This window comes from Lutra lutra, chromosome 2 (assembly GCF_902655055.1).
Source record: "Lutra lutra chromosome 2, mLutLut1.2, whole genome shotgun sequence".
NCBI classification, from domain to species: Eukaryota; Metazoa; Chordata; class Mammalia; order Carnivora; family Mustelidae; genus Lutra; species Lutra lutra.
The window spans coordinates 210,044,660-210,070,105 of NC_062279.1; the positions used below are offsets into that span (position 1 = coordinate 210,044,660).

General features: G+C 39.0%; 1 protein-coding gene across 24 annotated transcripts in view; it reads right to left on the reverse strand.

Annotated features, from left to right (window-relative positions):
• The window catches only part of SEC31A (SEC31 homolog A, COPII coat complex component), a 78,871-nt gene that overhangs the window by 44,329 nt on the left and 9,096 nt on the right, over nucleotides 1-25,446 (reverse strand). For 10 of the 24 annotated variants that reach the window (XM_047719694.1, XM_047719695.1, XM_047719710.1 and 7 more), the window contains 13 exons: nucleotides 23,454-23,536; nucleotides 22,236-22,359; nucleotides 20,715-20,913; nucleotides 19,184-19,279; nucleotides 17,963-18,103; nucleotides 15,594-15,736; nucleotides 11,931-12,030; nucleotides 9,428-9,589; nucleotides 9,077-9,229; nucleotides 3,081-3,308; nucleotides 1,970-2,044; nucleotides 592-630; nucleotides 24-101 (listed from right to left, as the gene is read on the reverse strand). In XM_047719694.1, coding sequence (XP_047575650.1) covers nucleotides 24-101; nucleotides 592-630; nucleotides 1,970-2,044; nucleotides 3,081-3,308; nucleotides 9,077-9,229; nucleotides 9,428-9,589; nucleotides 11,931-12,030; nucleotides 15,594-15,736; nucleotides 17,963-18,103; nucleotides 19,184-19,279; nucleotides 20,715-20,913; nucleotides 22,236-22,359; nucleotides 23,454-23,532 — 1,617 coding nt within the window. In that variant the 5' untranslated portion in view covers nucleotides 23,533-23,536. Of the gene's footprint in view, nucleotides 1-23; nucleotides 102-591; nucleotides 631-1,969; nucleotides 2,045-3,080; nucleotides 3,309-9,076; nucleotides 9,230-9,427; nucleotides 9,590-11,930; nucleotides 12,031-15,593; nucleotides 15,737-17,962; nucleotides 18,104-19,183; nucleotides 19,280-20,714; nucleotides 20,914-22,235; nucleotides 22,360-23,453; nucleotides 23,537-25,446 lie in introns of those variants that run through there. The other 14 variants (XM_047719713.1, XM_047719708.1, XM_047719706.1 and 11 more) reach the window with 2 other exon arrangements.

Consider the following 25,446-nt stretch of genomic DNA (forward strand, 5'->3'; position numbering starts at 1 on the left):
TGAGAAATGAAAGAAATCAGTACCTTTCCCAAGGGCTGCTCTCTGGCAGCAGGGCTCTCCTCCCCATCACTCTGTGCTACTTGGTCAGAGTCTTTAAGAGCCTTTGGTACACAAAACAATTACAAGGGAAGTTGAAGAATGTAGCATTAAAGGAATATTAGTGACTAAGACAGACAAAAGACCCAACCAACAACATTTAGAGCTAGTTTCATCGTAAGAAGCAACCCTGGGTATATTGACTTAAGAAATACTATTAGAGGAAAAGCAAAGAGCTGCTACTGCTAAGACCTTTCCTTTTTCCCTATCAAATGTCCCCCAGGAACAAAGACCTTAACCTCAAATATCTGAGCAGTCACTGATACTGTTTTTCCTCTTTTGCAAAATTCAAGTATCATCAAGAGAAAGGAATACTCTCTACCAGCTAAACTTACATTATTTTAAAATGAGAATTCACTTATTAAAATACCTACAATCAGCATTTTTTTTACACTGTAAAGCAATAAAACAGGCACATATCTGAAATTACATTTCCTTCTGTGTTATGACCTCAGACAAATTTTTGGAAGTAGCTATTTTTAAAGGCCTTCTTACCGCATCTGGTCCGTCCACGTTGCTCAAGGCCAAAGTGATCTGAAATGAAAACAACAACTCGCCTACTACACGGAATTCTGCTCAAGGCACAGAGCAAATGGTCACCTCCTTCTCCATCTTCACCGGCAAAAATTCGCCAAAGTTCAGATTGGGGTGGTGTGTTTACGGAAAATAGAATCTGCTATTCAACCCAAACCTAACCTCAAAGCAAGCACATTTTCTTCTACTTTCTTTTAAATGACTATAATTAATTTTAAAAACTTCCTTCAAGTACTCACTGCGGAACTGCTATTAGAAGTTTTCTGACAATCAGATTCTATTTCCTCATTTTTGCTGTTAGGCATTTAGTAAAGCTTTCACCCCGACCTCTTACAAACTTGTAAAAGTTAAAGCAACAAGAAGTTCAGACTAATAATAAAGTTAAATACAACAAAATCGAAAGGCATGAGCAAGACACAGCCAATAAGCCGCGGGGCTGTGCGGTGCCACCTTCAGCTCCGAGGACAAAGCAGCCGCACACGGGCACTGCTCCGAGGACAAAGCAGCTGCGCCCCGCCCTGCACGCAGCCACTGGCGACGCTACAGAAAACTCAAGTCGCTTTCCAAGAACAACAAAGGGCTAAGACAAATTACGCAAAGACTCTAAAACACTTCCTTCAAGGTTTCCAGAGGCAGAGTGCTGTCGGGCTGCTCCCGTCAGTACCGTGGAAGGAGTAACAATGCTTCTCCGGGAGAATACGGCTGTGCAACGGGAGGACGACTTTCTCTCTTTTTAAAAGGGAATCTTTTTCTAAGTTAAAATGTTAAGTGACTCAGTTGGGCTTTTGCTTATTCAGGTTCAGTACAGTAATTCACCCTTGTTCCAAAATATTTACTGGCTATCTGTCGGCTGGACAAACCGCACAGAGTCTGCGTTGCAGACTAAAGGCAAGGATGGCGAGAGCCAAAAACTGGGCTCATCTGGACCAGGACTTGACTCTTCACCGCGGAAGCTGTAGTGAACACGGGGTGGTCTCTAACAGCTCCCTTGTTCTCTTCTCCCCCAGGGCCACTGGCTGTGCACCCTCTTAAAAATCTCAGTGTTATGTCCAGTGTTCGAAGTTGACAGCCTCTTCTCTTTCAAGGCCCAATTCTACCTGATACGACACAGCTCTTTAAATCGAATCCGGAGTCCAGGCGGTTCCGGCAGCTTTTAAACCGAGGTACAAGGTGGAATATAATGATATGTACTTGGAACTCTGGCAACCAAACAAATTCTTATTAAATATTTATTGAATGACTTGAGATTACCTGTATAGAAGTTTATAAAAAGAACATTTAGGTTACATAAATATTTTACTTGCCTAAGCACAGCCTTTTAACTTCCCCAGAAATTTACCTTCTTTCCTAGGTCTTCTTTTCTGTATCCTAGAAGTTCAAGGTATTTTCCCCGAGAATCATCCTCAAAGTTTACCTTTAAAGAAGACATAATCTTGAAATAAAGACATGTCTTTAGATTTTTAATTACCCAATCAAATGGCAAGTGGAATTATTAGAAATTATAAAAAATAAAGTCTACTAAAGTCTATTGTTACCAACTAAAGCTTTCTATATCTACTATGTAGAAGGCTCACTGTAAGAAAGATTCCCCCATATAGTTTTCTTTAATAGTAGTATACTAGTTATTAATTACCCTTGTCGAATAAAGCTTACTTTTATTTTACTTTTTAAGGAAGCTCCATGCCTACTGCGGGGTTTGAACTCACGACCCTGAGATCAAGAGTTGAATGCTCTACTGAATAAGCCAGTCAGGCGCCCCAAAGCTTACCCTTAAACTCTAATTTCTGTAAATACAAGCGAACTCACGTCCGATGGTTACAGGAGTGCAAAACGCAATGCTCCACAGAACACTCAATGTCCTAAAACTCCTTCCCAAAATTAATGATTACAAAATATAAAATTCTGTAATTTCAGAATTTAACCTTACTGCATTTAAGATCTCTTTGGAAAATTTAGTATCAAGAAACAGACACTCCAGTGGAGGCAAAATGACCAACCAGAAACTCTATTTCCTCTTGTCATAAATGCAACTCGGTAAAAGGAGTGAGAAATGCCTCCAACCTCTCTCCCCTACGCTTTTCCCTCTTTTCCTATTTTCTATAACTGGATCTACTAAAGAAATTATATATCGTTTTCATTAAACTAAGCTCTGTGTCATAGCTTTAAGATAGGTCTGCGGAATGTTAACTATCTCCCACTTAAATATAACTATCATGTCGTTTTTTACTTCTTAAAAAAGTACTTCATACTAGGCTCTTCAAAGCAGAGAGGGAAGATCTTTTGACATAAAAATATGGTCACGTGCTCTTCAGAAGATTTCTTTAATCTCAAATCAGAAAGCTCCTGAAATCACAAGCCTACAATAATTTCTTTAATTAAGAACAGAATGAGAATATAATTGGGAAGAGTTAAATTTGCAGATAATGAAACTGTTTTAATCTCAACTTTACCTTCAAAAAGGACCACACATTTTTTTCAAACTCAGTCTGAGAAGCCTCGATTTTCTTCTGACAGTAACCGACAAATCCTTGCGACTGCACGACCTGCTGCAGCTGGTCCGACCGGCTGAGGAACTCCTCTTCTGTGACGACCTGACTGACGAACACGTGGTGGTGCTGCTCAGCTCCCTGCTGGGCCTGCACTCTGCCGTTCTCAAAGGTAACCAGTTTGCCTCCGAACTGGAAACGGAACAATGAACAAAGTCAGTCTGGACCACAAGGAGACGGCCAACAAGTGTGCTTACCGAAAAACTTGCTAATGGAAAAGAACTTCGGCCTAAATAGCTCTCACTCTGGATAGAAGCAGCTGATACCGTCTCTTGCACTCCACGATCTGACCCCAGCCTCCAATCACTGTTCTTCTCCACACCACCTGCCTTCTAGAGAAAACGTTCTATTTACTGTGCCTCACAGTTTCTCACCTGTTTGCTTTTACTAACGTGCACATACTCAACTTCCTTTCTCTTCAAGGCCCGGGGAAATGCCACCTCTTCCACCTCAGCTGCTGTCAATATATTACAGATCTTTCTTTCTTTCTTTCTTTTTGAAGATTTTATTTATTTATTTATTTGACAGAGAGATCACAAGTAGGCAGAGAGACAGGCGGGGGTGGGGGGGGGATCAGGCTCCCCGCTGAGCAGGGAGCCCTACTCGGGGCTCAATCCCAGGACCCTGAGATCACGACCTGAGCTGAAGGCAGAGGCCCAACCCACGGAGCCACCCAGGCGCCCCTACTAGAGATCTCTTCCGATTCAACTACTAGCTTATATGTATTTGCCTCACCCTCTGTTCTCGGCTCCAAGCTTTAAAGGGAGGCAGGATATGCCCCTCCAAAATATGCCTCTGGCATGAGGACTAGCCAAGGACTACCTGGAAAACAGCAGGGAAGAAGGGCATCCTGACCTCCTCTTTTCTTCCCAAAAGCTGGAGATAAAACTCCCATGTGACAGCTGCCCTCTCTACACCAGGGGGAAGAAACATTCCCATCACCAGAGGGGGAAAGAAACCTGCACAAACAGACGTTGTTAAATAACATTACCTCCTGTTAGTCTCTCTAAATATTTGAGTTGCTTTTCCACAACGGCCATCCTTTGTCCAACCTAGTACATAAGCACTTAGATTTTGCCACTTGTGTTTTCATTTCCTACGGGAGCCCAGGTGTGCAGAAAGTCTGTATGCTCTTCCCCTGTTAATCTGTCTTGATCAATTTAATTCTCAGGTCCAGGGGAAAACTCTAGGAGGGCAGGTGCAAAGTTCTGCCTCCCCTATACTCACAGGGATGGTGGTTCTGTGTCTACTTCATTCTTGTACCCAATACCTGCCTTGCACATAGCAAGTTAACAGTTACTATCTGAATAGTATCTTCATACCAAAAAATACAAGTAAAGGAGGAAACACAGGACCAAATCTGGCTCTTTATACTCAGTCATTTTGGTACAAGGATTATTGTTTTTCGTAAACTGAAACACCAACAAAGCATTAAGCACTCTCCTTAAGGAATTTAACATGAGAATAAAACTGGATACAACAGGCACTTGTAAGCTCTAAATGAGCAGCAGGTAATACCACACAGGATACAGACTTCACAGAAGGGCAAAACTGCTGAGTTTCCCCACGTTTTAGGGAAGTTGGTGAAAATGTAACCCCCCAGAAGCAAGACCAAAACTGGGTTTCACAGGAGGATTTCACAAGAGGCTTGGCTCACATACTTGGTTCTAGGTAATAATATTACACCATTACATAATCACAATAATGTGAATGCCATGTCAATTAACTGAATTTACACCGAAAAGCATATAAAAAGGAAAAAAGAAAGGAGCATTAAAAAAATAATGTAAGTGCTGCTTGTTAGTCATCATTTTTTCAAATTGACCAAAACAAAACTTAAATATTGGTACTGAACACAATAAAAAATTTTTTAAAGTCTTAACAATATAAAAACAATGTGATTTGCAAAAATTGGCAAAAGTAAAAAATCTGGAAAGGGAAAAAATTGGAAAAACTGGAAGGAAGTCTATAAGTGCACTAATTCATTACTGCACAGAAGAGTTTCAATTCGTACTACATGAAGTTGATAAATCGAGACACGGATGTTCAGGCAAATTATTTACATTCATAAAGATAATCCTAAAGACAACACAAACTTCTAAAACTTCACTGGTAACTGAAAGACACTGGAGGGGCCTCTGACATTCTACCAATCACGTCCACAGAGGGCATTTTCCTTGCTCTCTGTAAGAGGAACTAGCAGAGGAGGAAACCCGCCAGCCTTTCTCTGTCCTTCACGCTGTCCTGGGGGAGGACTGCCTGGCACCCTTTGGGGAAGAGACGCAGCAGGCTTACTCACACCAGCCCCTCGGCACTTCCTTTTACAGCTGTCTCCCCGCCTAGACAACGGTCCCCGTGGATCGGCTGCCTGCACCTTCAAGGGAAGGCCGAGGGTACCGGATTTGCCCGTAACTAGGTTAGTAAGGCCGCCTAATACAGGGGTGAAGCTACAAACACGCTTACGAAATCTGACCCTGGGGACAGAGCGGCAAACAGAAGGCCCAGCTCTCCAGAGGCTACGTTCTAGCTTGTGATGAGGCCGCTGCAGCTGCGCGTCTGAGCTAGAGCCTCCGCACCCGCCTACGGCCGCACTAGAACTGCTGTTCTGGATCTCCGTCTCTCACGTGGTTCTAAACACGTACGGGTAAGAGAGAAGAGTGTTATTTACAGCTTTATAATACTCCAGTACCGGCCAGAGGAGAAGGGTGAATGGGGACGGAAAGACGGTCACTTCTCGCTCATAAGACATTTAAATACAAAGGGAACATCTCTTGTCTGTCAGGGACCAGTTCAGGCACTGGAACGTACCTGAGAAACAGACAGTCTGTCCTCAAGAGGCTTATCTTGGGGCATCTTTTCTGTACCTTTTGGTTTTCTTTTAAACCTTGTTCAACAGTTTTATTTTATAACTTTTTTTTTAAAAAGGCTTTATTTATTTGACACAGAGAGAGAGAGAGAGAGAGAGAGAGAGATCACAAGTAGGGAGAGAGAAAGGGGGAAGCAGGCTCCCCTCTGAGCAGAGAGACTGATGCGGGGCTCGATCCTAGGACCCTGAGATCAGGACCTGAGCCTAAGGCAGAGGCTTAACCCCCTGAGCCACCCAGGTGCCCCTGCACACAGTTTTTTAATAATAATTGTTTTAGTTACTTAGGGAAGGAAGGAACTAACTGGATGAATGGTTAGTATTCAGTAAAAAACAAATGGAAAGTCACAAACAAAAGAAAAGATTCCAAAGCAGGAGTACACAGAGTAAAGTAAACAAGAAGGATGAGAAGATTAATTAATTAAATCCAAAGAATGGATTTATGAGTGATATAATCAAAGGTCTATTTTAGGAAGATCACTCTAGACAGATGTAGTATAGATTGGAGGGGAACAGACAAGTTACAATAACGTAACAGTTCAGTGTGAGAAGACGAAGAATTAGGCAGAGTAACAGCCAAGTAATAGGAAGAATTAAACCCAAGAGATTTATAAGGAGAGCAGTGTCTGACCTGAGGAATGAACAGAAGAAGTCGAAAGAGAACTTCAGAGCCTGATTAATAGAAGAATGATGGCAAGCACTCAACAGTAACTGCAGAGGACATCATTCATTCAGTTTTGAAAAAGGTTTAAATATACACAATTCTACGATGTGTATAAATTCTGTTATGATGACTGGGAAAATGAGTAATATAAGCTTTTAAAATTTTTTATCTTTTTAAGTAATCTACTTAAATCTACCCCCCAGCGTGGGGCTTGAACTCATGACCTTAGTATCAAGAGTTGCACGCTCTACTGACTGAGCCAGCCAGACGCCCCAAATAATGTAAGTTTAGTACCTTTGTTTTAGGCATTACTACCAAGGGACTCACTCTCATCGTTATGTACAATAGGCATCTGATTAGACTGGGAGGGGAAGCGCTCAAATCTTTGTAACTGTAAGATTAGCCAGGTTATTAATTCCTCTGTGCCTTTCTATTACAACATGGGGTAACAGTAGTAGCTATTTTATAGGCAGTTGTGAGAATTTAATGATTTACACTATATGTAAAATGCTTAGGACAGTGGCTGGCACACTAATAAATACCCTTTAGCTACTAATATTAGCACAAATGAAGTTTTCTTGTACCTCTAGGTTGAATGAAGAATGTGACCCAACACTGGACAATAGACTGTTCTAGGCCAGACTTAAAAACAGTAGCGTAATAAGAATATTTAGGAAAGGCCTTTATCTCTTCTTTCTGGTCTGTAAGGACAGCCAGGGTTTTCGAAGCTGAAGTTCGAGGGCATTAATATGGCAATGATGTGGACGTCACACCAAAAGTGCAGGCAACAAAAGCAAAAATTGACAAATGAGGCTTCTGTGCAGCAAAGGAAACAAACAGCGGAGTAAAAAAGATACAGAATGGGAGAAAAATATTTGCAAATCATTTAACTGGTCAAGAGTTAACATTCAGAATATATAACAAACTCCTACACCTCAATAACAAAATTCCCAAACAACCTGATTTAAAAAAAATGGGCAAAAGACTTGAACAGACATTTCTCCAAAGATGACATACAAATGGGCAACGGATACATGAAGAGACGCTCCACATCACTACTTATCAGGAAAATGCAAATCAAACCACAATGAGGTATCATTTCATATCCATTAGGATGACTGTTATCTAAACAAACAGGAAATAACACGTGTTACTGAGGATGTAGAGAAATTAGAGCCCGTGCGCATTGCTGATGGGAGTATAAAATGGTGCAGTAAAATGGGAAACTGTTTGGAGGTTCCCCCCAAAATTAAAAACAGAATTACCATAAGATCCAGTAATCCCACTTCTGTGTATATATCCGAAAGAATCGAAAACAGGGTCTCAAAGACATAACTGCACAAACGTTCTCCGCAGCATTATTCACACTAGCGAGAAGGGGAAGCAACCTTCATGTCCATTGATGGATTAATGCATAAAGAAAATGTAGACTATTACTCAGCCTTTTAGAACTACACGGCAACATGGCTGACCCTTGAGGACCTTATGCTATGTGAGACAAAGCAATCACAAAAAGACAGTTATTACAGGATTCCATTTATATGAGGTATCTAAAGTTGTTAAACTCAGAAACAGAAAGTAGAATGTGATTACCAGGGGCTAGAGAAGGGGAAAAGAGCAGTTGTTTTTAATTGGAAAAGAGTTTCAGTTTTGCAAGATAAAAAAGTTCTGGAGATCTGTTGCACAATAAATGTATGCAGTTAACATACTGTACTGCACACTTAAAAAGGGTTAAAATGGCAAGTTTCTTTTAAAAAAGATTTTATTTATTTGCTTGACAGAAAGAGATCACAAGTAGTCAGGTTGAGGCGGGGGTGGGAAGCAGGCTCCCCGCCGAGCAGAAAGCCTGATGCGGGGCTCAATCCCAGAACCCTGAGATCATGACCTGAGCCGAAGGAAGACGCTTAACGACTGAGCCACCCAGGCGCCTCTAAAATGGCAAATTCTATGATACATGTTTTTTTACTATAAAAAAGAAAAGAAATTGGCAATTAAAAAAAAATTAGAAGGAAGGAATAAAGGAAGGAAGAATACACAGATATATCCTCCTCCAAAGAAAAAAAGAAAAAAAAGATTGAAGTTTAATAAGGGGATGGACAGCATAAAAGTTGCACGAGACCGTAAATGTACTTAATGCCACTGAACTGTGTATTTCTAAATGGTTAACATGGCAAATTTTATGTCGTCTATATCTTACCACAATTTAAAGTAAAAAAAAAAAAAAAAAAAGTTCCCATTTTTTCTGAGAAGCCATTTTGAGTGAGAAAAACTTACAAGCACATCTCAATCCTCTTCCACCTGAGTGACCCTCTAAGAGCACTTTACCAAGAGAAGTCCTCCACGCTGACCGACCGCAGAAACGAACGCACTTACGGAAAAGGAAGCTCCAACAGGCCTTCGGGTCCACTTGGGTGGCTTCTTCAGAGGCAACACTATGTTATGCTGAGCCGTCTGCTGAGGAATTTGTAATGGAGGAAGGGGCTGTCCTGTGCCAAAGGGATCAAGATTCCCAAAGGACGATGAAAGCTAAAAAATATAATTACATGAGAATGTGTAACTTATACGAGATTGTTACATGTTTTCAAGTCATACCCATGAAATATTTTTATCACGAGCATCCAATTAGTCAGTAGCCCTGATTAGTAAAGTCATCTTCAAAACAATTAAACAATAAGATGGTATTTTTCAAGTGTTATAATTGGAAATCTTAACACTTCGTATTACCTTGTCGACTTGTTTCTGCCTTAAGCCATCTGCACTCCCACCCATGATGGAATACACGCTGATCCGCCCATCAAAGGAAGCCGCTGATAAGACAGCAGGGTTTCTGGGACACCACTGAATGTCAAAGCACCACTGTGTGTTGGTGGGAAGTTCATACAACACCTAGGCAATGACAACAAAGGTCAGAAAACAGTATAGCCACTTGACACCCAAAACACCAGAATGAGTATGATCCACGTGCGCAGCTTAACGAAACACTTCCTTTTAGAAAGTTTTTGAACCAGGAAAAACAATCGTAAAAATTCATTTAAAGTACAAAAGGAGTCCACTACGGTAAGCTGTTACGATAAAAATGAATGCTTCTTCAAACTTGTGACCAGATTTAGAATAAGTACATATTAAAAACTAAGGTTTTTCTGTTTTTATTGAGGTGGTAGTAGCAGATGCATCGGAACGACCAGAACAAATCAGAGTCAGCTTGTTAAAAACTCTAAGAGAGAACAGTCTCCTGCCCAACTCCTTCTGCTTGCCAAATCCAGACAATCATATTTAGGCTATCTGAAAACCACAGTTAAAAAATAACCTCAAGAAGGAAGAATTCACTGAGAAATTTGGTTTTTAGTCAAGCAAAACAATGTATACATCATTTATCTTACTGCAGAATGGAAACAGGTTCAGCATAAACAGTTTGGAAGGAGAAAAATATAGAAAAACTGTAAACAAGTGGTTGATATAAAACCTTTACAATGTAATAATTATTGCTAACTCAGTGTGATGGTAACTGATGCTCACAGGAGGATAGGTTTTATGTCTGTTTTTAATGACTTTATTTATTTGAGAGAGAAAAAGGGTACAAGCATGAGCAAGGGGAAGGGCAGAGGGAGAGGGGGAAGCAGACTCCCTGCTGAGCAAGGAGCCTGCCAGACTAGGAGCTAGATTTCAGGATCCTGGGATCATGACCTGAGCTGAAGGCAGATGCTTAACCGACTGAGCCACCCAGGCACCCCGGTTTTATGGTTTTAAGAAGTCAAACTAACTTTGACTTGGTGGGATATTTTAAATGTTCTGTTTTATAAGAAAACAGAATTAAGTAAAAAGGTACCTAGCTTACTCACCTTTAAGGTTTACATTGGTCAGTAAGACTCATTATTCATGTTCTTTAAATCACTGCTCTATTCCTAATTTGCACTTGAATAAAAAAATCTAATAAACTTTTTATTTCCAGCATGTACTAAAAGTTTATGGCTTCAAAGTCCAAGCACACACAACTAATCATAAGCAAAATTCATTTTATCAAATCATAGAACAGATAAAATTAGAACAGTAATTTCCATGTTTTTGAACTCACTTGGAAAGGCACAGTATAAAATGCAAGATTTTATTATTTGGTCCACAAACATATGAGGGAAAACTTACTTTTTTTTCTCCTATCTCCTATCTCCCCTAACTTTAGAAAACTTAAAGCCACAAATCAAATAACAAAAGTGGTTGTTTCTATAGATTAAAACCTATCAAAGAGGGGTGCCTGCTTCTCCCTCTCCTTCTGCCCCCCCCATATGGTGTGTGAGCTCTCCCTAATACATAAAATTCTAAAAAAGTGAAGTAAAAAACAAAACCTAAAAAACAAAAATCTATGGTCTCTTGCCCAATACTAAAAAGATGGAAACCATTCACTCAACTGAGAAAAATAATTTTTAAAATACTTAAAGAGATTTTTTTGCCCATTAATTTAAAGTAATTAAAAGCAATTAAGTTATATTTATATAACATTTATATTGAAAAGAAGTAAATTTCCCACATCTAAATTTCTATGTATAGAACATATGACAAATATCATAAAGTATATTCCTGCTGTATAGTTCGGAAGAGAAATTAAAAATATACAACTACTGATTTCCAAAAACCAGAGAGGCTCTTCAGGAATGGTAAGGTAGGAAAAAGACCCAAACCTTGAACACTCCTGCTTTAAAAACACTGATTTCCAGAAATCACACATTAAATAAATCAAACCAAGTATTTCTGAGTGTGGGTCAACACCTTTTATCAGAAATGGGGGGTAGGGAATGATTACTAATTTCGAATATACTATTTCAATGGCTGACTTTCTTGGATGAAACAGGTGAGGGTTAAATAATATTCCTGATAAAATCTCTCCTAGATTAACATTTCGCACATATCTCTATCTCCATGTCCTTAATTACACTAATGCACTAAAGAATCCATATGGAAAATTTCTTATTCAGCTACCAATAACATATATGATAGTGGGGTGCCTGGGTGGCTCAGTCATTGAGCGGCTGCCTTTGGCTCAGGTCATGATCACGGGGTCCTGGGATGGAGCCTCGCATTGGGCTCCCAGCTCAGTAGGAAGCCTGCTTATCCCATTCCTACTCGCCCTGCTTGTGCTCCCTCTCTCACTGTCTCTCTCGGTCAAATAAATAAATAAAATCTTAAAAAGATGTATTATAGTAGCTATAGTCTGAGAAATGGTTCCTCCTCACACCTCTCCTGTGTTAGGGTTGGAGCAGAGAATCTTAGCATCTTTTCCGCAGCTCAGCAGCAATTCCGGATCTGCCATGCTCCAAGCAATTGCCAAAATCCCCCTATAAAAAACACAAGGTGAAGAGATTTTTAATCTTCAGAAAACCAAGTCTCCAAATGACTCCTGTCTAGGTTCTGGAGACGCATGTTGCTAACAGAAGTAAAATTTCATATAATCTTTATGGAAAGCAATTTAGGAATGTGCACACTCTTTGATCACCAAGAAGATATTCAGTATCTCCTCAGAATCAGGAAAACACTGTATAGGATGAGAACCCAAATTGTTTAAGACTGCCTTTTGTTTCTAATATTTTATTTTATTTTATTTTTTTAAAGATTTTATTTGACAGAGAGAGAGAGAGAGAGACAGTGAGAGAGGGAACACAAGCAGGGGAGTAGGAGAGGGAGAGGGAAAGGTAGAGCAGGCAGCCTGGGATCATGCCTGAGCCGAAGGCAGATGTTCAACAACTGAGCCACCCAGGCGCCCCTCTAATCTTTTATTTTTAAAAAATTAAAATCTTTGTGAAAATTATAAGGACAGTACGATGTACGGCCTTATACTCCTCACTTTGACTCACTGGTTTGGCCACATTGGCCTTCTCTCTCTCTCCATACATACACTGACCATTTGAGAGTTAATTACAGATATTATGACACGTCATCCCCACACTTACCTCTGAGGATAAAATCATTCTTCTGCATAACCATAATACAATTACATACTGAAAATATTTCTAATTTATATGCAGTATTTTAAAACATATAGTCCATATCCAGATTTTCAACTGCATCAATAATATACTTTCTAACTGTTCCCCCTTTAGAATCCAATCATGCATGTCAAGAATTTCAAGCGTGTCAAGAATGCCTTCTAAAGAAATTCATACATATTTAATATCACATTTTAAAGAACATTTATGGGGGCGCCTGGGTGGCTCAGTGGATAAGCCTCTGCCTTCGGCTCAGGTCATGATCTCAGGGTCCTGGGATTGAGCCCCGAGTCAGGCTCACTGCTCAGCGGGGAGCCTGCTCCCCGCCCCCCACACCCCCCCCACCTCTCTGCCTACTTGTGATCTCTGTCAAATAAATAAAATAAAATAAATAAAAAAATAAAATAAATAAAATAATTTTTTTTTTTTTTAAAGATTTTATTTATTTATTTCACAGAGAGAGATCACAAGTAGGCAGAGAGGCAGGCAGAGAGAGAGAGAGAGAGAGAGAGGGAAGCAGGCCCCCCGCTGAGCAGAGAGCCCGATGCGGGACTCGATCCCAGGACCCTGAGATCATGACCTGAGCCGAAGGCAGTGGCTTAACCCACTGAGCCACCCAGGCGCCCATAAAATAAATTCTTAAAAAAAAAAAAAGAACATTATGTTCTTACAAGTATTAAAGAAAAAAAAATCACAGAATTATAGAGCAGAAAAGGACCTTAAATCTCATCTAAGCCACCTCCTGCATGTATTATTAGAAGGAGAAAACTGAGAAATCAGAGTTGATCTGCTCCTGCAGCTCCGTGTGGTCTTCTGTCTTGCTCAATTATGATACACCTAAAACTGGCAGCAGATATAGTGTCAAGAGCACAGATTCTAGGGGTGCCTGGGTGGTTCAGGTGTTAAGCGTCTGCCTTCGGCTCAGGTCATGATCCCAGGGTCCTGGGATCAAGCCCCACATCGGGCTCCCTGCTCAGCAGGGAGTCTGCTTCTCCCTCTCCCACTTTCCCTGCTTGTGTTCCCTCTCTCGAGGTGTCTCTCTCTGTCAAATAAATAAATAAAATCTAAAAAAAAAAAGGAGCACAGATTCCAGGATCAGAATGTTTGCATCAGAAGTCAGCACTTGACTGGTTATGTGATCTACGCCAAGTTTACCTTACTGAGCTTCAATTTCCAATTCGTAAAATGGGCTAATGGCATCTGTACCATCGACTTGTTATGAGGATTAACTGACTTAATATTTACAGTGCTTGTACACTTCATATATTATACAAATGTCAATGTCCTCCCACTATTATGTAAACCTCCCGAGGGTAGGGATTTTTATTTGTTATATCACTGAATCGTAGTACGTGCTTGGCTCGGAGCACATGTTCAAGAAGTACATGTTGAATGAATGAACAAAACCTTATCTAACATGGGAAAAATATTAAAACTTATCCCAATCATCCCTTCTTCACTAAAACGCTGACTGAAGCAATAACATCTAAACAGGACTGCATTTTACTGGACTCTTTTCTCCTTTACATAAAGCTAAGGAGAGGTCAAAAACTTTAAGGCCTCTTAGTGTGCAAATCCACTACCCAGTGGGAAAATAGGATTTAAAGCTTTAGTCTATATATCCTTAAACAAGAAAGAAAGTCCAAAAGTACTCAGAAAATATTATAACATTAAAAGGGATTTGTTTCTTGTTTAAAACTGTTAAACAAATACATATAAATTCCCTGGGCACCTGAATATCAATGTTAGGAAGCATGCTAATTTACAATTAAATTTAATGCTACCAAACCTAACATGAGAAAATTTGCAAATCTTTTAATTTTTTTAATTTTAATTTTTTTAACCATTTAAAAAAAAAAAGTAATTTCTACATCCAATGTGGGGCTTGAACTCATAACCCCAGAGACCACAGTTGCACGCTCTATCAACTGAGCCAACCAGCACCCCACTCATATCTTTTTAGAGAATCTGCACATTTATTACAATTAAAAGCAGGGGCACCCACATGGCACAGTTGGTTAAGGGTTCAACTTTTGATTTCAGCTCAGGCTGTGATCTCAGGATTGTGAGATCAAGCCCCAAGCTGGGCTCTGTGCTCTCTCCTTGAGGTTCTCTCTCCCTCTGCCCCTCCCACTCTCGCTCTCAGGCTCTCGCTCTCTCTTTCTTAAAAATAAATAAATAAATCTTTAAAAAAATGATAAGAAATAGAAAATAAATAAAATTAAATTAACAGCAGAATAACCCAAATTTCTCAAAAATACTTTTAAATTAAAATAGAAGCTTAGAAATAAAACAAACTTTCAAACTGCTGCGTGTCCTTCAATGTTATGGAAGACTATCAGTATTATGATGCTAATAAAGATCAAACTGGATAATGTCAAGAGAGTTGTCCTAAAATGTTGTGGTATACTGGAATTTTAATCTATTCATTATAACTGAAAAAAGGAGTAGAAAACCCTTTATCACATTTTTTATGACTATGATATGAATTGGCTACCATTTTTGAGAACAGAAAATCTGATGACTATTGCTTCAAATACATATAACTTATACTGAATTTTACAAGACAGAGACAAAATAGATTCCTTAATTTAAAAACAATTATCTGGGGCGCCTGGGTGGCTCAGTGGATTAAGCCGCTGCCTTCGGCTCAGGTCATGATCTCAGGGTCCTGGGATCGAGTCCCGCATCGGGCTCTCTGCTCAGCAGGGTGCCTGCTTCCCTCTCTCTCTCTCTCTCTCTGCCTGCCTCTCCGTCTACTTGTGATCTCTCTGTCAAATAAATAAATAAAATCTTTTAAAAAATTAAAAATAAATAAAAATAAATAAAAACAATTATCTGATAATTCAAAAATAATAAGTAAATGTATTTTTAAAAATAAAAGAATCAAGTTCCTTAGAAGAACAGCATGATACCTGGCATGGTTTTCCAAGACACGGAGTGGAGAGGAAGCAAAGCGAAGATCCCACATCTGGACCACCGGTAATCTATCATCCTCAGAGGCAAGGACCATCTGAGTCGCAACATCTGGATGCCACGCCAACCCAGAGCAATGCATCTGCGGAGAATGAAGGCTCACAATGTATCAATCCTATTACTTTATGAAGAGCCAAAATGAGTTTGAGGAACATGCCTTTGTTGAAACAAATAGTAGACAACACCAGGTCAGGCTTAGTTTTTTAAAAAACAACAAGAAAAAACAAAACCTAAAACTATTAAATTTTGAATCCGGACAGCTACCTCCAGAGCCTGCATTTGCAACCTTCAAGCTATGCTATCTCTTTAAAACTATAAAATTTTATTCAACAGCCTTAAACAGTACTCTTAAAAGTAAAAAAAAAAAAAAAATTTAAAGATTTTATTTATTTATTTGACAGAGAGAGAGATCACAAGCAGGCAGAGAGGCAGGCAGAGGGAGATGGGGAAGCAGGCTCCCCGCGGAGCAAAGAGCCCAATGTGGGGCTCTATCCCAGGACCCTGGGATCATGACCTGAGGCGAAGGCAGAGGCTTTAACCCACTGAGCCACCCAGGCGCCCCAAAAGTAAAAAAATTTTAATGTTTTCAGTTCATCCAGCTATTCAATACACAGCACCATTCTGGACCAGAATAATTCTACACCAAAAATGAGTTTAATGGTTAATACTGTAACTGGGGGAAAGTTTTATATAAATTTAAGTACAATTTAATACTTTTGAGAAAAATGAAAACAGGTAAGATTATAGTAACAGTGCATGGGTGGCTCAGTCAGTTAGAAGTCTGACTCTTGGTTTCAGCTCAGGTCATGATCTCAGGGTACAAGGATTGACCCCACATGGGACTCCACACTCAGTGGAGTGTCTGCTTTTCTCCCGTCTCTCCTCCTCTGCCCCTCCCCCATGGAGTGTGCTGTATCTCTCTCACATAAATAAATAAATAAATAAATCTTTTTAAAGGAAGGATTATAACAAAAAAAATTTCATACCTTTCCTCTATTTTGTCAAAAAAATCAAGACCGAATATCTAAAGCAACAGCTACCATTTAAATTTTTACATGGAATAAATTAACAGTATTACTAAGAATTACCTGGACATTCAGATCCTACTAAATGTTCCAAAAGATAATGGAAATGCTTACTGTATAACTTATTCAATTAAAATTTGTTTTAAAATTCCTAATTCAGGGGCGCCTGGGTGGCTCAGTGGGTTAAAGCCTCTGCCTTCGGCTCGGGTCATGATCTCAGGGTCCTGGAATCGAGCCCCGCATCGGGCTCTCTGCTCAGCGGGGAGCCTGCTTCCCCCTCTCTCTCTACCTGCTTGTGATCTCTGTCTCTCTCTCTGTCAAATAAATAAAATATTTAAAAAGATAATAATAAAATTCCTAATTCATTGAAAAACAGTATCCTGAAGAAATATTTTTCTAAACAGTTTTCTGTGGTTATGTTCCCCCCCAACGTGGTTATTGTTAAGTTATGTATGTATTCTCTGATTTAGGCAAACTTGCTTTTAAAATGTCAAACTAAACAATGTAATGAAAAATAAACTAACAAGATAAAGCCATTTAACTATGTCTAAATTATTTAATAGCGCATTATGACACAGTATTAAGTAATCTGTAAGGTCAAAAATTTAATGTGTTATACAGCTACATCTACCGGGCAAATGGGAGATATTAGCTCACTTAAGTAGCGCCTAATCAGAAAAGGTGAAGCCAGGAGTCTGGAAACCACAAGTTCACAGTCATATAATTACTAGCTGGAAAAATTCATATATTCTAGAGAAAGCTAAAGATAAAAAGTTGCTATAATGCTTTGAAACAGCTAGTCAAGGGGCACCTGGGTGGCTCAGCAGGTTAAAGCCGCTGCCTTCGGCTCAGGTCATGATCCCAGGGTCCTAGGATCAAGCCCCACATCGGGCTCTCTGCTCGGCAGGGAGCCTGCTTCCTCTTCTCTCTCTGCCTGCCTCTCTGCCTGCTTGTGATCTCTCTGTCAAATGAATAAATAAAATCTTTAAAAAAAAAAAAAAGAAAGAAAAAGAAAAAGCTAGTCAAGTAAGAACAACCAATATACCATGGAATAAGGTATTTAATTAACTATCTCTCTCTTCATCATTAACAGTATCCAACATGGTTTATCAGAAATTTTATTATCTTCCCCAAGGAAAAACCTCGATCCAACATGATTGGTCCATGAATAGATAGCAACTGACATTACAAAGGCTGATGTGCTGTCAACACTGACAATATAGAAATAGCTACAGCAGGAACACAACATGGTTCTGTATATGACAAGTCAATCACGTACTCACCCTGTTACTATGGTCACTGACTTTGATGATAGGTTCATTTTTTCTAAGATCCCATACAGTGGCCCGGCCACTGGGACTGGCTGATGCTAAAATATGCTGAACTTGTCTGTTCCACGCAATGCAGCTGATATCTTCTGGGGGCTAAAAAGGAAGAAACTACTAAAAACCATTTCTCACTTATGATCCAATTAAGTACAAAATCTGATCCTTCTTTTTAAAAAATGAATTAATTAAAATCTGACCAATTTATTCCACAAATTTTTTACATTCATAAGTTCTCAATAAATATAATACAATTTAAAGCTCAGTATACATGCCAATTCAAGTATTTTACCTCATTTAATATTGTCTCATTCACCATCCGTTTATTAAGCTCCTGCTATAAATCAAGCACTTTTTCTTAATTTGCAACTCCCACAAGGTAGATAATGAACTACAAAATAGACACTGATCAGTATAATGGACAACTAAGCAGAGCAAAAGTTATAGCCTAGGGGTGCCTGGGTAGCTCAATGGGTTAGGTGTCTGACTCTTGATTTCAGCTCAGGTCCTGAGTCTGCTTGGGATTCTCTCTCTCCCTTGCCCTCTGCCTATCACCCCCATGTGTTCCCTCTCTTTCTCTCCCTCAAATAAATAAATAAATAAAATCTTCAAAAAAATAAAAATAAATGGTAGATCACATGCTATCATTATACCACCTCCAAGATAACCGGAATGTTGGAATCCATTTTAATGGCTCCTCAATCTGAGTAATGTACAGACCATAAACTTCACAGAGGCAAACAGAAGACTGTTCTTTCTTAACTTACAGAAATGCACAGAAAAGGGGTTGAGCTGTTTTTTTCTTAAAAAATAAGTTTCCTTTCTAGTCTATGATTTTTATTCCAAGATTAGATATCGTCAAAATACTATACAACATAAAATACTATACTATATAAATTCCTGTATTTAAAAAGTAATCCAAGACTTGTCTCTTTTATTCATCACTGCATGTCGAATACATCAAAGCAGTGTTGGGTGGTTAGCACTGAATAAATACTTGCTGTTGAAGGACTCACTGACACTTCGAAGAACATGTTTACTAACACTTTGCTATACTGAAGGAAAATCAGTAACATCTAAACACTGATTTTAAACAAATATATTTTGTGTGAAAAAAAATGAAATAAAGTGTTAAAGAATCAACTGGTTCTTTTGATTACATCAGAATCAATGCAATACCTGTGTTTTGGCTCCTGGTGTCATTGGCGTTGCAAAGTTGTTGAGATCCCAAATGTAGATTTCAGATTCATTAGCACCAGAGGCTACCAGATTAGTCTGCAATAAGAAATAATTAATAGGGCGCCTGGGTGGCTCAGTGGGTTAAGCCGCTGCCTTCGGCTCAGGTCATGATCTCAGGGTCCTGGGATCGAGGCCCGCATCGGGCTCCCTGCTCAGCAGGGAGCCTGCTTCCCTCTCTCTCTCTCTCTCTCTGCCTGCCTCTCTGTCTACTTGTGATCTCTCTCTGTCAAATAAATAAATAAAATCTTTAAAAAAATAATAATTAATAATGAAACAACATTTAAGAATAATTAAGAGAACTCCGAGTAACTTCAGAGATAGAACGCTCTACCAGTTTTAGGGTATACAACTTTTCTACTTAATTAAAGAACCAAAACTCATGAATTCCTAAACGCAATGGACAATAATCTGAAACTGCGATGGGTTTTCAAAGAAGCACATAGTAAGATTCTATTTTACCAAGAAGACAGTGTGTCGACTGATATTAAAATACAAGAGATTAAAAAATAATTATACGGCTGAATTGTTAAACAATCATGCAACCTTGTGGGGAGTATCATTTGTGCAGGAAGGGGACCTGATTGTGAGAGAGAGACAAAAAACAGGCAAAATCAATTACTGTTTTCAGACAAATAACTGAATCCTAAAATAATGGTATCTATCTCCGGACACCTCAAAGCCAGCTTCTGCTGTCAGACCCATACGGGGCTAGTAAAGTCTCGTCTTAAATCCTCACGTCTTTCTGGTGCATTTACACTCAATCTTGTTCTGGGTGGCAGTACTTCTAGGTTATCTCTGTTGCATACCTTTAGGGTCAAAAAGACCGTAACCCTGTGACACGAAGTACAGGAAGATAATGGGTTTCACATACTGGCTTTCATCTTTTATTATTCACTCTCATAAGTTCTTTCATCAACTGACACATGACTATGAAAACAGAGGAATTCTACGGTTGTAGCCGCCTATAACCTAAGACACCACCCAGCAAGCAGCTGCTGTTTAAACTCATTCACAAAGCACCAAACTATCTCATCTAAAGAGCCGGCACCATAAACTACGGAAATGAAGCTCAGGTTGTATTTCTATACCCTAAGTATTTATTTATAATATAAGAAAAATAACTATTTTAAACTTTCTTAAGATAATATTCATGTTTCGGTTGTTAAGCTCTAATGTTCTATTAACTCAAGATATTTGAAACCTTTACGTTTATATAATTAACATCGAGTTATGCTTATGATGGCAAAAGTAGACTGATTCTGTGCTGCCTGATCCCCTCCATGGAGTTATCATCATTTACCTTGATCCCAACTCTGAAACCTCCATTATTCAAGAAAATACACTCACTCAGCCTGCACGGGCACACATTTTTAGCTTTCAGTTCCAAGACTGAGGCACAGCAGATTCGTATGCCTATTTCAAATAAGCAGTGCATGTCTCAAGAGTTATGAATAAACATCAGAAGTCTAACCTGGAAAATATTCACATCCAAGGCTCTTACTGGGCCGGTATGCTTGTCATTTTGGGCAATCACAACTTCTTTGTCTCCAGCTATAATTTTAGAAGGATTGTAAAGAATAATATTTCCATTTTCACCACCTGCAATCAGAACTCCAGAGACATTCCCTTTGGAATCCATCTTATGAGGGCCCCAAATCAACTTGTGGTACCTTTAAGAGAAAATGAGTAAATAACTGATGTAAGTCAAATGGACAAGAGAAAGCATTCACAATTATGTATTTCATTCCATGTGTTTTCATAAATAATCTAAAACACTGCTGCTCCTCTATTCCTGGTAACCGTGCACGACTTGGTGAAATGGCATTTTAGTTTTTATTTATATTCATATGTGCATATTTGATTTTATAATCCTGGAGAGTAAAAACTTTCTGATAGAGGTAACATAGTGTCAGAAAGTATACTTGATTTGTGTGTCAAAAGATAGGGGATTAAGAATGGTTTTACCATTTAGAAACTGTGAGACCCTAGGCAAGTTACTGAATCTTCCTAAGCTGCTTTTAGTTCATCTGTAAAACAGAGCTCTAATCAATAATTTCCTTTGATATTATTTGAGTACAGAAGTACTCACCGACAAGTAGTCTGTTAAGTAGTAGAAGTGCCAAAGGAGGTATATAAAATTTCCTAAGAAAAGTAATGTATTCCAATGGTGGAAAAGTGACATCAAAATGATATCTATTATGACAAGTATCCCCACTGATGGAGAATAAAGATTATGGTTTGGCTAGGAGATGAAAGATGAAGGTGGCATGGAGGTATACAATGACATGAGTGGTGGTGAGTGGGAAAACTGATAGACAAAAGGTATTTGGAGTTCCCATCATAGTGGGAGAGCTCTGAAAAATATGAGGTCCCAGGAGACGCCATGTGCCAGAGTACAATCTCTTCACCAAAACTGGCCAAACTACTGAGACAATAAAGCATATTTTACTACTCAAATGAAAGTGTCCTTTTCCTGCATTATGATAGGATGTTAAGTACTTCGGAAGATGACCCAGATACCTACTGTATCAGAAATCATATCAATAAAAATCTCTGTGATATGTATTTCTAAATACCGAAAGTACAACGAAAAAAATAACCTACCATTTAGAGATAATCACTTTTAATACCCTCATATTCATCCACCTACCCCTTTTTTAAACCATACCTATCCTTTTTTTGGTAAACAGCTGAGAAAAAGGAGATAAGAGACAGTATGCCTACTGTATCATGAGGAAAAAACGACTAGAAAATTGAGCCTCTCCTTCCCATGCTACACGTCAGTTGTCAATAAAAAAGTCAACAGAACACACACACCCTTCCTTTGCTTCCACAGAAACTCACTCATATGCTTTTTCACAAAATATTTCATGTCATTGATGGTATTCTTGTAGTTTCTAATAACAACGTATTTATAGACAAAGTAGGCATCAACCACAACACAATAACCCAACGATAAATAATGTGAATTTAAAACTCATCAGTTTCATACCTGTGAGAAGAAGAGAAGGTAGCACAAGACTTCATATCCAAGGACGGGTCAGAAAGGTCTAATTCAAATATCTCGAGGGAAGCACTGGTACTAAACGTTGCATCCAACTGCTGAGCAGATGTTCCTATGGAAAATACATTTATGGTAACTACAGTGCAAAAATAAAAGACTCAGAGAAAACCATACAAAACAGAACGTAAATGCACGTTTTCCAATGATCTCACTCATGAGTGCGGTCTTAGTGACTAACATCTCAGGGTGCATGCCGTTGAACATTGCTCCAATTCCTGTGGCAATGAATTCTGACACAAGGCTTGGAGACGATGTTTGTAAGAATGGATAGTGCGGGTAACTCTTTAAACCTATAGATAACTTAAAAACTCTCTGTAAAAATAGTCTCTTGACTTACTCTATCTGCTGATAGTCATAAATGATGTAACTCTATTTTTATATAAAAATGCTAGCATCAAAATTGTTCTTCATCCAAACTGATATTAACTTTTTTTTTAACATGTTATCTCATGTGCTTAATACTGGAGGAATGAAAATGAAAGGTTAATTTTTATGAAGTGAGGAAGACACTCTAAATGTAGCATGATTTTTTTAAGGATTTTATTTATTTATTTTAGAGAGAGAGTGTAAGTGGGGTGGAGGGGCAGAGAGAGAGAGAGAGTGAGACAGAAGCAGACTCCCTGCTGAGCAGGGAACCCCATGTGGGGCTCAATCCCAGGACCGTGGGATCATGACCTGAGCCAAAGGCAGGCACGTAACCGACTGAGCCCCCTGGTGCCAATGTCATGACTAACGCTATGATGAACAAGGTGCTAATAACACAGAGGAAGGTCATTAAACTCAGCTGAAAGGGAGGATGGAGTTATTTCATTAGGGAAGGAGAAGCTTTCTAGAAGAGAGGAGCTCGAAATAAGTTTTGGGTTTTTTTTTTTAAGATTTTATTTATTTATTTGACAGACAGAGATGACAAGTAGGCAGAGAGGCAGGCAGAGAGAGGGGGAAGCAGGCTCCCCACTGAGCAGAGAGCCTGACGTGGGGCTCGATCCCAGGACCCTGGGATCATGACTTGAGCCGAAGGCAGAGGCTTTAACCCACTGAGCCACCCAGGCGCCCCTGAAGTAAGTTTTAAAGGACAGGTATGAGTAAGCCAAATGTGCAAAAGAAGAAATTAAGTGATTTATACTCTTTCCTCTCTGTTGAACTTACCTGTAGCTAGGTAAATGGGATGATTCTGGGCAGGGCTCCAGGCCTGCATGGCCGTACGGTCTACTTCCTTTAACTTCATCCTCCTAAAGAGAATATTTTACACAGAAATATACTGAACATGTAACACAGAACATAAACATTTTTTTAACACAGAAATATACTGAACCAACCACTACTTCATTAGTCCAAATGCCAATAAATCAAACTGGTTTAGATATCATTTGCTGGGAACACTCAGTATTAGAAAGAAGAAAAACTTGTTAAATTATTTTGAGACAACTATAGGGCTTTTTTAATTGTTTACAACTTGTAGTCCTTCAACTGAAGAATCAGTCTGGAAAAAAACAGAAACAATACAGGGTAGTACCTGAGGGAATGATCTTCCCACGCAACACACTTTTCAGGTAAGGACAGGTGACAGCGTGTCAGAGTACAGGAAAGCATGCAATGAACAAGGTACATCTTCCTGGGTCAGAATTACCAAGTGATGAAGAGCAGTTAAAAAATTAATTTTAAAGGCTAATTACAGGGAAGAATATAGTAAGCCTACAGATTTTAAAGATAAATTTAGCAGAAATTTTAAGAAGCTGGTCATTCCAAGCTACAACTGCACACACCAATAGTTTATACATTCTCTTTAAAGTTACTTTGGCCTAAAAATTCAGCAAGTACTGTGCTGTACCTTAAAAAAAAAAACAAACAAACGAACAAAAAAGAACCTTTGTTATTGTACATAAATACATTGACATGGCACAGTATTCCATTGTAAGAGGTACCATCATTTACTTACTTAGTTCACTACTGGTGAACATGTGAGTTCTTTTTTTTTTTTTTTTTAAGATTTTACTTATTTATTTGAGAGAGGGAGAGAGAGAATGAGAGGGGAGAGGTCAGAGGGAGAAGCAGACTCCCCAGTGAGCAGGAAGCCCGATGCAGGACTTGATCCTGAAGCTCCAGGATCATAACCTGAGCCCAAGGCAGTTGCTTAACCGACTGAGCCACCCAGGCGCCCCTGTGTGAGTTGTTTTTAATCTTTTGCTATTTTTACAAAGAATGCTGAAATAAATACCTATATGTACATGTTATTTCATTCGTGGGCCTGGATAGCTATAAATTTCCAGAAGTAAAACTGCTGGGTTAAAGATAAATTCAATTTTAATTCTAACGGTTATTGCCAAGTTGCTCTCCATGATAACTGTACCTTTTCACATTCCCCTCCAGCCTTATCAGAGTAACACTTTTAGATTTTTACCAATGATAGGTGAAAAATGGTTACTCTGAGTACTTAACATTTGAATTTCTCATGCCATAATGTTGAGTATCTTTTTTATATGGTTATAGGTCATTCCTTCTCTGTCCTTTTCTGTCCATTCTTGTCTGTTTTACTTGCCTATTTTTTTATTGGGTTGTCAGACTTTATTTTACTTTGGTTATGGGTTTTTTCTTTTTATGTTTCACAAGATTGCTATTTTTTAAAAATAGATTTTATTTATCAGAGCAGTTTCAGGTTCACAGAAGAACTGGGTGAAAACTACAGAGCACCACCCCCATCCCTACCCCGGCCCCTCCTACCATAAAGCGCCCTGCACCACAGTGCATTTGCTGGAATCCAACCCCAACCGACACATCATTATCAAGCAAAATCCATGGTTTACTTCAGGGTTCTTTGGGTTTTCTATGGGTTTTGACAAATGAATAATGACACATATTCACCCACCCGAATCCATCCATCCAGACTCAGAGTATCATTCAGAAGCAAAAGAGGGAACACGTGTTCCACCTCTATATCCCTCTCCTCTGTTCCTCGTCCTCCCTCCTGGCAACCACTGATCTCTCTACTCTCTCCCGAGTTTTGCCTTTTCCACAATGTTAGTTATAACTATATAGTACACAGCCTTTTCAGATTGGCTTCCTTCACTTAGCAACAGATATTTAAAATTCCTGTCTTTTTGTGACTTGATAGTTCATTTCTTTTTAGCACTGAAAAATATTC